Source organism: Notolepis coatsorum, assembly GCF_963971535.1.
Source record: "Notolepis coatsorum genome assembly, chromosome: 6".
In the NCBI taxonomy this organism is placed as follows: Eukaryota; Metazoa; Chordata; class Actinopteri; order Aulopiformes; family Paralepididae; genus Notolepis; species Notolepis coatsorum.
Genome location: NC_140170.1, coordinates 141,539,783 through 141,552,355, shown reverse-complemented (window position 1 = coordinate 141,552,355; position 12,573 = coordinate 141,539,783). Strand labels below are relative to the sequence as shown.

The following is a 12,573-nucleotide window of genomic DNA, read 5'->3' as shown; positions in this document are numbered from 1 at the left end:
CCCTCTGGTCAGGTAGCGACTCCAGTGTTATTTAAGAAGTCAGCATTTTCACATAAAGTTTGATGCTAGCTGGAACACTCCAAGCCGCCGTTCCCACAAGTCTGCTTTTGGCTTCCCCCTCCACTAAAGATCCTGCCTTGTTGATGGCCGTACCACAACTCTGCAGGCAAAGTCAAATTTGGCCTGCCCTTGAGGACCTTTATTTTAAAGACCTACCCATTCACTTTGCCCCTGGGCAAGGCTTGGTATATACTGTAACACACACTGTAAAGTCCCAATCCATGATTCATTATGCCATCTACATTTTAGGCCTACATTCACACAATGTTCTTATTAAAGAGCATAATAGGAAATTAACTATGTTTTTAGGCCTTGCTTATCATAACTAAATATACTAACCGTTTATTTATGCGCATACTCATTAGTATCAACACCTGTCTGTTGCACACAGCAGGCACACTATTATGTCAGATAGGAGCATAAACATGACTTTGTCCTTGTACTCAATATGCTTAACAACAGTTTTGTCTACACACTATGTCCTGATTCTATATGAATATGTCATAGAGAAACTCAAGAAGAAAGTATCCTCTGCTTTGAAAGGCAGTAGTCACTTCTTCTCTTCTCCAGACAGATGACCTCACTGGTTAACTGTCCAGGGCTGGAAAGTGATTGACTCTTAACGATGAGAAGGTGGAGCTCTGAGCAAACACATAAAGCCACCAAAGGAATCCAGGCAATTACAGGCAATTAATCCAGGCTCCAGTTTCAGCTAGTGTATGGCTATCAGCGACGTTGTAATGGGGCAATTGAAGTGCGTGTTTGTCATCGTGGTGGTTGGGCTGTTGGCCGTTGATGTTACTGCCCAGCATTCATGGAAGATTCAGTCGCAGAGACATATACCATCGAGACCCCAGACTCCTCCGCTGCCTCACTGGCCTCAGCAGCAGCTGGAGACGCCCGTGGCAGAAGTTCCGCTTGAGAGATGCCAGGTAGAGGAGCGTATGAAGGTGCAGTGTGGACCTGGAGACGTCACCGTTGAGGAGTGTGAGGCCATCAATTGTTGTTTTGATGGTCGGTGTTACTACGGCAAAGCAGGTATGTTTATAATTGTATGCTTTGGTAACTCCTGCACAACACATTCCAAATATTAGCATCTGTTTCTATATAGGCATTATTGGAGCTTGCCCAATTTCTTACTTCTGTTGGCGTGGATGTCTGGACCCTATAGGACATTTTCCAATGACTGGCTTACACTTAAGAGTTTATACTGAACTTGGGAAATTGGCTTTTAGCGTCTGTGCTCCTGACATGTGGGAACATCATACAACAAACCCTAAAACTCTATTTTGATATCCTTTGGTCAGTTTAAAATCACCAACCATTGCACCTTAATCTTATGTTTTTAATTGATTGTACCATTTTATGAATTTGAGTTGAAATGAAGATTTGACTTTAGTCATAATTCCTTTACTGTTATTGGGAGTAACTTTGCTCTCTTCAGTGACTGTACAGTGTACCAGGGATGGCCAGTTTGTGGTGGTGGTGGCCAGGGATGCCACGCTGCCCCACATAGATGTCGACTCCGTCAGCCTGCTGGAAACTACCGATGCCTTCTGTAGCCCCGTCGGCACCAACTCTGCCTTTGCCATCTTCCAGTTCCCAGTCACTGCATGCGGCACCACCATGAATGTGGGTAGAAGGTTGCTGCAAACTGCGTAGTATTCGCTTGTATCAATGCAGACATCTTGGTAGTCAACCCAATGGGGGATTATAATTAAATGACTAGTATATTCTCACTGCCATTTTGATCTTATGTCGGGTTGGGATTCCTTTCTACCATCGGTAGAAGGCAATCCCAACCTGTGCATGACATGAGGGCAAAATGACAGCCATGTCAATGGCAAAGGGGTTGGCATTGTGCCCTTTTTAGTAAACATTTCTGAAATTGAATTGACTGCATGTTGTGAAAATACCATTACTAAGCTGAGTTTTGGTCTAGAAGACATGGGTACAAGATGGATTTGTGTAACTCTGCCAAATTTATTTTGTAGGAAGAAGGGGATTATGTGGTCTATGAGAACATCATGTCCTCTTCATATGATGTTGGAATCGGCCCCAGAGGCTCAATCACCAGGGACAGCCATTTTGAGTGGGTTCCTCAAAGTTCAATCATAGAACTCTTGTCACAGATTTTTTTTCTTTGGTATACAACTGATTTCTTCAAAATGGCTTTTTAAAAAGTTGTTCCTTCTCCCATTAGGCTGTTGTTCCAGTGTAGGTACTCTGGCACAGCAGTGGAGGCTCTAGTTATTGAAGTGAACCCTCTTCCTCCTCCTGAGCCAATCGCTGCTCAAGGACCTCTCAGGGCGGAGCTTCGATTGGCCAACGGAAAGTGCTACAACAAGGGCTGTATTGAGGGTGAGCTGACATTAACCCCATCATTACTGAACTCTTATTTCTATAGTGACTTCACTCTGCCCTGGTTTTAATTGCAGAGGAAGTGGCGTACGGTTCATTCTACAGCACAGCAGACTATCCCGTCACCAAGGTCCTGAGGGAGCCGCTGTACGTCGAGGTTCGTATCCTGGAGAGGACTGATCCCAACATCGTCTTGACTCTGGAGCACTGCTGGGCCACATCCACCCCTGACCGTGACAGCCTTCCCCAGTGGGACCTCCTGATAGATGGGTAAATGAACAACTCATGACTTGGATCAGTTTCACAACTTGGTATTTTTAGTAACCAGCTTGACATTAAAAGGATACTTGGGGATGTATTTTGAATTTCATATTTCTTCACTAGATGCTTCATACTGTAGGAAAACCTAATTAGTCATTTAACCCCCCCCTCCCCCCCCACCCCTAAGATGGCACTTTTGGCATCTCATTAAACTTGAGGGGCGGTACCAGCTATAGACTTGCCACTGTAGTACGGTTTGAGGAAAGTTATGATTCATTACATGCTGGGGTGAGATTCAGGACAGCATTGTATACTGAAGTGTCAAGAGATATCATCTGTTGAAGGGGGTATGCCAACATTATGGCTTAATATCTTAAGTCTGACAAGAAGCCAATTTCCTCTGTGCGTTCAGTAGAAGGCTATCCGGCTGCTAGCCTAGTTTAGCACAAATGCATGGAAGCAGATGGAGGGGGGGGGGGGGGAGGGACTGGACAATCCATAGCCACATCTGCTTCCATGTGTTTGTGCTGAGCTAGGCTAGCTTGCAGCCCGATAGCTTTCTACTGAATGCAGAGGAAATTGGCATCTTGTCTAGCTCTGGAGAAGACTGTAAGAGCATAATGTTGGGTGTGCCCCATAAGTAGATTAAAATAATGCTAAATTGGACGACTATTAAAATGAAGCTTTTTTTTTTTTAACAGGTGCCCTTACCAAGATGACCGTTACCAGACAAAAGTAGTCTCTGTGGACGGCTCCTCTGGGCTTCTATACCCAACCCACTACAGGCGCTTCATCGTGAGGATGTTCACCTTCGTGGATCACACTTACACTTACACTAAGGACAAGGTATGGTGGCTTCAAGCTCAAATTGTCATTGCCCAGTCTCGGCTCGAATTGTAATCATGCTCGCTGTAGTTCCTTGGCTGCTCTTAACATTCTGCAACCCCATCCCCCCTCAGGTGTTTATCCACTGTTCTACAGCAGTGTGCCTTCCTGGCAGCACTGAATCCTGTGAACAGCCATGCCATAGGCGTCAACGTGAGTCCATCTTAATTGTTGCATGTGTAACGTGTCCCCAGTAGACATTAGGGCTGGGAGGCATGCCACTTTTATATATTTATGTATAGTTCCACAAAGGTTTTTTTGTGTGCTGAATGTTTCTTGGCCTGGTAGACTGACTTGTCACTTTCTCATCTCCAGGAAGAGCTGCATTTGCAATAAGTGTTGTCCCAGGACAGAGGACTGTTGTCTCCAGTGGAGAGGTGATCTTCTCCACGCCTCAAAGCCCCTTCAAGCACAGTGTAAAGGCAGATGACTTAATATGGGACTGATATTAAAAACTTTATAAAACCAAAACCACTGACTTTGTTTCAGTTGCTAACCTATTGGGATATTTTGTGGAGGCAGATGGTACATAATGCACTCTGGCAGAAGGGAATGCTGTCCCTGGGCCAGTAACTCAAATCTGTGCTGCAGGATAACTTGTCTTATAAAAGGGAAGTACTGTATCTCATACAGTACTCGTGTTTTGCATTTATAGTCCTGACTCGAGGCATCGTGAGCATTACACACTAAATTAATGGGAACTAAACCGATCACCGTGGCTATAGCTATACTGTAATAGTGAAATATACTGTCTTCTCTGATAGTATGCATGATCTGCTTAGTGAGGCAGCCTCGGCGCACAACACGTATGTGATGTATCATTCCCGCAAAGTAGGCTTCTATTCTAATGACTTGTATTATACTAAGTCCTACTGTATGACATGTATGCATGACATCTCATTTAGTAATGGGGGGGCTACATCAACTCGAGGGACACCAACAAGCTGGTGAGGAAGGCGTCAAGCTGTTCAGACTAGAGGTGGTGGCAGAGAGGGGGATGAGAAGGAAACTGGCTGCCATCCTGGGGAATCCCTCCCACCCCCCTCTACGACGTCAAGATGAGAAGCACGTTCAGTCAGACTCATACCTAGGGATGCCCCCCGAAACCCGGTTCTAAACGGGAACCGGTACTAAATTAGAAAACTATTGATAAGCTCTGACGTTATCGGTAGTCTAAGTTAAGTTACTCCGTTTCCATAAGTGTTTAATTAGCAATCTGTTCTGTTGTTGAAAATGTAAAGTTGGGTGTCCGATGCACTGGAAACGCGAGGACGGGAAGCCGTCATGAAATTTTAGTCTTAACTAAAAGATTTTTTAACAAAATAAAAAAGCAGCACTAGGGGAGTAGGACATTTGTTTCAGTTTTAGCATGATGTTTTATAGATGGCTAGGTTAAACAGTTTTTTTTTTTTAAGTGTTCGATTGAAGTTTATTTCAAATATGCAACACAACAAACATCAAGTACAGATGGAGCCTTAAGCCGTTCAAATAATAAATGTATACTTTTTTTAATGATCTAAAAGAACTGAAGGAATCGCTAAAATCAACGATACCCATCCCTACTCACTGGCACTTGACAAGCGTGCAATCGTTCAGTATTTACATTACTAAATGGGATGTCTGGGTTTTATCACCTGTGCATTATTACATAGTTACTATTGCACTTCACTGTTACATTTGCACTCTGGTTGGATGGTGTATTGTACTTGTGCTGTAAAATGACTAAATGTAATCTCATTTTGATTGAAAACTTACAGATTGCAGAATGGGTACAGTACAGCTCAATACATACAATTGTTAAGGGGATGCAGACCAGAGAGACTTGTACAAGCAAAACTGTACATTGGAATATTGACAAAGCCATACTTGGTCATTTACTGTACATTGGAGGGGGTTGGGTTAGGACATTTGCAGGGGCCAGTTTCGAATTGCAGTCTCCCGTAGGTGTTCTTTGAGTGGTTTTGAAAGTGGGTAGTGATTCACATTACTTTACAGCTTTGGGTAGGGCGTTCCACATTGATGTGGCATAATTGCGAAACGTGTTTAGTCCCTTGTTTGAGCCGAATCTGGGTTTAACATGATTTGTGGAGCTCCCTCTGGTGTTGTGATCGTGGTATTCACTGACCTTTGGGAAGTATTTTGACATGTACATGGGTACCTTGGTCGTGTAGTGTATCTTGTAGACCAGGCCCATTGCAAGTTGCTGTACTCTGTCGTCTACTCTAAGCCATCCTAGGTTGTCAAAGTGGGCAGGGGTGAGGTGGGTTCTAGGAGTAAGGTCAAGCAGTAGTCTGACCAGTTTGTTTTGAGATGTTTGTAATTTTGTTTTTAGCGCCTTTGAGGTGCTTTGATACCATGAGGTGCAAGCATAGTCGTAGTACCCTTGAATGAGTGCTCCTGCCAGAGTCTTCAGGGTATTCTTGTTTACCAGAGAGGAGATCCGGTACAAGAATCGAGTTCGTTGGTTGACTTTTTTTTATTAAGTTTGATGCCATTTTGTCACAGGAAAGATGAGCATCTAGGATAGAACCCAGGTAGGTAATTCCATCTTTCCTTGTGACAATATTATCACCCACTGTAACTGAGAAGCCGTCGGTCTTGCTGAGTTTATTATTTGAACCAAAGAGAATGGACTCTGTTTTGCCCATGTGTAATGATAGTTTGTTATCAGCGAGCCATATGCAGATTGTCTAGTTCAGAGCTGAGGGTTTTTTCAACCTGTAACTTGTTCTTGTCAGAGACCAGCAGGGCTGAGTCGTCCGCAAACAGGAGCAAGTTGCAGTCACAAGCTGACGACATGTCATTTGCATAAATTAGGAACAGTAGCGGTCCTAGTATGCTACCTTGTGGAACACCACAGCTCACTGGGAGGGGGGGGGGGGGGGGGATAGGGTACCGTTTACCTCCACCATCTGTTTTTTCCCCTCCAGGTAGGATTGCATCCAGCTCACTGATTGACAAGATAAAAGCAATTGGTTTTAGCTTGTCAATCAGAATGGTGTGATTGACAGTGTCGAAGGTCTTTTGTAGGTCCAGCATGACATGCCGCAGTATTTGCCCGCGTCCACCTCTTGTTTACATTTACATTTACATTTAGTCATTTAGCTGACGCTTTTATCCAAAGCGACTTACAAGTTCTGTGCGACAAGACAGCAAGAAGGGTATAACTCTATCAGCTGAGTAACAATGTTCATCAAAGTGTTGCGTGTTACAGTGTAGGTTAGTTTATTAGGACAAGTGCATGACATTAAGGTTAGTCGGGGTTAGATTTTTTTTTTTTTTTTTTTTTTTTTTTTTTGATGTGGTCGTTCAAATAGCGTCAGTGGAGTGGGATGTTCTGAAGCCAGATTGGAATTCGTAGATTAGATTTTTTTCCGCAAGGTACTTTTCTACCTGTTCGTATACAATTTTTTCCATGACTTTCGCGATGGAGGTAAGGATGGAAACGGGGCGGTAGTTGCCTGGGTCTAATTTGCTGCCCTTTTTGTGCAGGGGTGTTACTCTCGCAATTTTGAAGTCCTTGGGGACGTGTCCCTGTTTTATGGAGAGGTTTATTATGTGTGTGATGACTGGGGTGATGGCGGCTGCTGAGTCTCTGAGGAATTTGGAGGGGATGTTGTCATGGCCAGTGGCCTTGTTCGGTTGGAGGGCGCTCAGTTTTTTTGAGTACCTCATCTGTTACCATTTCCAGTTTGAAATAGTCTTTGTGGACCCCAAGGTTCTTGTAGTATGCTACTATGTGTTCTACCCCATAATGCCCTGAGTGCACGGTCGTTTGTTTACCAGTGTTGTGGCTATGTTTGTGAAGAAAGTGTTTAAGTAATTGGCTACATCCAGCTTGTCTGTGATGAGCGTGTTGTCAGTCTTTATGTTTATGTTTGAGAATCTGGTTTTAAGTTTTTTTTACTGCAGCCTAGTTGATTATTGAGTAATTTCCAAAGTTCACATGGTTTGTTTTAGTTTTCTTTAGTTTTGTCATTGATGACATTTTTTTTAGCAGCTTTGATCATGAAGTTTGTCATTTCTTAGTTTGTTTCTTTCTAAGTTTGAGTTCAGTCACGTGGGCTTGGAGTTCACTGCTCGTGCTTTTGGTAAGCTTTGACTGACTTTTACGAAACTCTGAGCATTTTTTGTCTCTGGCTTTCATAGCGGTCAGTATTTCAGTGTGCATCCATGGCTCAGCGTGATTTTTTACCCTGGTGGTTCTTAGGGGGGCCATGTTGTTTAGTATTGTTGAACATCTGGTTTTGAAGCCAAGCCATGTTTCTTCAACCAGTGTACCATTGAGCTCATCTGACCAGTCCAGGCTCTCCAGTTCAAGCTTAAAGGCCTCGCTAGAGTAGGTTTTGAGGTCTCTAGATGTGACTGTTTTGTGACAGCCAGCCTTTTGCTTTAGCTTTTTGCGAGTACAGAATATCATATAATGATCACTTAACCCGAATGCTATAACCCCTTTATTGGAGATCTTGGACTTGTCAGAGGTCAGGATGAGGTCAATGGTAGTTTGAGTTGATTCCCATACCCTTGTGGGTTGGGTGATTAGCTGGCTGAGGCCGTGTAGATCACAAAACCTACTGAAGGCCTTGAAGACGGGTGCTGCTTTACGTAACATATCAGTGTTTCAGTCCCCAATACGAATTTTTTCTACGCCCTCCACCCCAGCTAAACACCCATCAAGTGTGTCATAGAAGCCACTGTATTCTGGTGGTCTATAGATTGTGCCTACTAGTACTGATTTCGCCCTTTCAAATAAGATTTCAATCCAAACAGTTTCAATTTCGTCATGGTTAAGGTCTGTACGGTTGATGAATTTGGTATCTTTGTGAATATACACACAGACGCCACCTCCATACTGGTTTCTGTCCCTCCTGACTATTGAATAGTTCTCGATTTCAATCTCTGGATCCTGTACAGATGAGTAGTTTTGTTTCTGTGAAACACAATATGTTAGCCTTACCGTTTAAAAACAATTGTCTGATTTCAGCCAGTTTGGGTCTCAGACTGTTTGTGTTTAGGTGAAATATATGAAGTCCATTTGTGTTCGTTATTTGGTTTATGTCGTCGAGTTCAAGGTGTTGATTGTCTGTGGTGTCTGGTTGACCGGGTGGCGGTAGGTGGGGAGGGGGGGGATGGGGTCCTATGTCCTTTGTTGTTAGCCCACGTTAGCTTTCTGGGTCCTTTGTCCATTGATGTTAGCCCCGTTAGCTCGCCGGCCATCGGGCGATGCCTCGCTGTTTTGGTCCCGCGACGTGCTGGGCGCCTCGATTGTGAACACTGGTTCATTCCTTCTCGCTGTGGCCTCTCGTGGGTTCTTTTGTAGAGGTGGTAGTGGAGGAATGTTGCTGTTGACTGGGTCAGCATGGTGCAATGCTGATCCTCTGCTGTTTTGCACATGCCTCCAAGTCGTCTTATAAGGAGCTGGCGGGCCGTGTTTGATTGATTGATTGAAAAGTTTATTAACAGATTGCAGAAAGGGTACAGTACAGTATAGCTCAATACATACAATTGTTAAGACGATGCAGACCTGAGAGACTTTCGTCTTGTTTCCATCAGGGTCCCCCATTTTCAATTAATCATATGACACACACGACATACAGATAGACAGTACTGCTACATCTATACATTTGACATACCAGATTTGCAAATACAGTACTGTTTGTGATACTAAAAAAAATCCAGAAAAAGAGTATATACATTTGACATAGAAACTGTGCATTGGAGGAGGTTGGGTAGGTGGGGTGGGGCTGTACATTGGAGGTGTGTGGGGGGGGGGGGTTGGGTAGGGGACACACACACACTGTACATTGGAATACTAACATACATTTGACATAGAAACTGTACATTGGAGGAGGTTGGGTAGGTTGGGTGGGGCTGTACATTGGAGGTGGGGGGGGGGGTTGGGTAGGGGGGGGCACTGTACATTGGAATACTGACAAAGCCATGCTTGGTCTTTATTGTACAACTGGGTTAGGACATTTGTAGGGGCCAGTTTCGAATTGCAGTCTCCCGTAGGTGTTCTTTGAGAGTGTTTTTGAAGGTGGGTAGTGATTCACATTCCTTTACAGCTTTGGGTAGGGCGTTCCACATTGATGTGGCATAATTGCGAAACGTGTTTAGTCCCTTGTTTGAGCTGAATCTGGGTTTTACATGATTTGTGGAGCTCCCTCTGGTGTTGTGATCGTGGTATTCACTGACCTTTGGGAAGTATTTTGACATGTACATGGGTACCTTGGTCGTGTAGTGTATCTTGTAGACCAGGCCCATTGCAAGTTGCTGTACTCTGTCGTCTACTCTAAGCCATCCTAGGTTGGCAAAGTGTGCAGGGGTGAGGTGGGTTCTAGGAGTCAGGTCAAGCAGTAGTCTGACTAGTTTGTTTTGAGATGTTTGTAATTTGGTTTTTAGTGCCTTTGAGGTGCTTTGGTACCATGAGGTGCAAGCATAGTCGTAGTACCCTTGAATGAGTGCTCCTGCCAGAGTCTTCAGGGTATTCTTGTTTACCAGAGAGGAGATCCGGTACAAGAATCGAGTTCGTTGGTTGACTTTTTTTTATTACATTGGATGCCATTTTGTCACAGGAAAGATTAGCCTCTAGGATGGAACCCAGGTAGGTAATTTCATCTTTCCTTGTGACAATATTGTCACCCACTGTAACTGAGAAGCCGTCGGTCTTGCTGAGTTTGTTATTTGAACCAAAGAGAATGGACTCTGTTTTGCCCATGTGTAATGATAGTTTGTTGTCGGCGAGCCATATGCAGATTTTGCCTAGTTCCGAGCTGAGGGTTTTTTCAACCTGTAACTTGTTCTTGTCAGAGACCAGCAGGGCTGAGTCATCCGCAAACAGGAACAAGTTGCAGTCACAAGCTGACGACATGTCATTTGCATAAATTAGGAACAGTAGTGGTCCTAGTATGCTTCCTTGTGGAACACCACAGTTCACTGTGAGGGGGGGGGGGGGGGGAGATAGGGTACCTGTATGCAAATCCCGGTGTACAAGAACATGCTTTGCAGTTTAAGAATGAGTGACTTATTTCATTCATGGGAACCCAGCTGCAAAGATTTTGGCCACTTACGTAGACCGTTTCACACGCTAAGGACTCCGGAGGAGGATTTTTGTAAATTGTTAGTAAGAAATCTTTACCAAGATATTTACAGAAGGTACTTATGAACATGTTCGAGAATGAGGACCATTGTTTTTAATAACTTCTAAGTGTGCAGCTCCATTATGTATAAAACTTAAATCTCGACTCATGTGGTGGCATACTAAATTACTCTTCGTGGGGGCAAGAACTTTACTCAGGACATCCCTAAATCCAACAGCTGATGCACATGCCACTTAATGTACTTTATGTAGATGTAATTGTGTAGACGCTATGAGCACAAGAGTTATGCCACAAGTTGAACCAAAATGAGTTCAAAGTTTCACTAAATCAAGCAGACACATGATGCATACAGACATTTTAATGTACAGTTCACCTACATATCTGTTCAAAGTACTGGCTTTGATACTGAATAGTCAATATTCAACAACCTCCAATGCATCCATACATAAGTACTGTAGCTCAACATTTACTAAGGCTATATTTTTACTGTACAAGTAATTTGTACAACATAAATCACTATTAGTGGCATTCTGCAGTAGTTTGAGAAAAGCTAAATAGAAACAAACTTAAGAGTGGAAACAAATGTAGTTGTTATACAGTACTGTAGGTCCAGATTCAGGAGACATAAACCCAGGCTCTGATACAATACATGCACTTGTAGCCCGTCATCAGCCTTGTTTAGTGAACTGCTGTGCAACAATGGGTAAACAAATTGAAACCAAAAGTAGACTACCTTAATGAAACGGGGGGTGGGGGGGCATATCTTTAGGCAGATGCAATTATCAGGGCCATGCAAAGGCTTACAAAAATGGGTTTAGAAAAACTGGAGGTAATATGGTGAGTGCTCCAGGATGTATAGCAATGCATATACACACAAGGCAAGACATATTGGAGGTATGCGTGTATAATCTAAAGCAACTACAGGTTTCTTGGGGGTGCTTTGGCCATCCAAGAGGGATGTATAGCAACCTCAAGCTCTTCTGCATGGAGCCAAAACCAGAATATGTACAACCGAGGCAGGTGAACCTTTACATTTTTGGAAGAAGGTCCACCTCAGGCTATATTCTTCCTAGTTTTACTGTACCTTTAACTATTTTTTTTTCTTTTTTTACTTTTATTTATAGCATTTTCAGCTTTTTCTGGCCACGCAGGACCGATAGAGGGAGAACGGGAGGAGAGGTAGGGAAGACATGCGGCAAATGGTCGCCGGGACTGGAAAACGAACCGGGATGACCGCTTCGCGACTCAGCGTGCTATGTGGTGTGCTATGTGGTGTGCTACTGGAGCGCCCCACTGTACCTTTAACTTGACCTTACATTTAATATGCCAATTGGAAGTTATCCTCAATGTTCGAATCCCTTCTTGTTCATCCTTCATGCACCACTTGAGGTTCAGCTATTGGATATCTTCATCTCATCTCCAATATATATTTGCGTTGACTGTTTATGGGGGAAATTATTTCCATTAAAAACTACAGTTGCTGAAGTTACAGCACAATGTTATGACCCGACAGTGAAATATGTAAATATACAGGTAAATATGTGAAGTATTTCATTACATGGGCAGACTGTAGGCACAGTCAGTATGGTTATGATGGTGGAAAATGACCCCAATGACATTCTCTCTCTCCATCATAACTAAGGTCATTCCCAGGGCAGGTGACACAGATGAGGACCGTCTTGGACTTGCCTGTCCTACTTGTGGATGTTCAGTTGTCACAATAACTCACTGGTTGCATAAAAACCCACACTGAAAACCTGTGAAAATTACATAACTAGGCTTTTTAATTTTTTTTTCTGAACTTTGTCACACATTACTGTACATCCCACCCAATATGAATGCATCATGAAGCTTTAAATATACATTTGGAAGCAGCACGTTCTACTCACTTACTCATTTGAAGATA

At 43.4% G+C, this 12,573-nt stretch overlaps 1 protein-coding gene across 1 annotated transcript; it reads left to right on the top strand.

Annotated features, from left to right (window-relative positions):
* Positions 1–800: 800 nt before the first annotated feature.
* Positions 801–4,013, top strand: LOC311229682 (zona pellucida sperm-binding protein 4-like; the record flags this gene model as incomplete). Its single annotated transcript, XM_084315757.1, has 8 exons — positions 801–1,098; positions 1,505–1,692; positions 2,055–2,152; positions 2,264–2,421; positions 2,499–2,691; positions 3,384–3,528; positions 3,642–3,720; positions 3,883–4,013. 8 exons carry the CDS (start codon positions 801–803, stop codon positions 4,011–4,013), a joined length of 1,290 nt encoding a protein of 429 aa, XP_084171883.1.
* Positions 4,014–12,573: the final 8,560 nt, after the last annotated feature.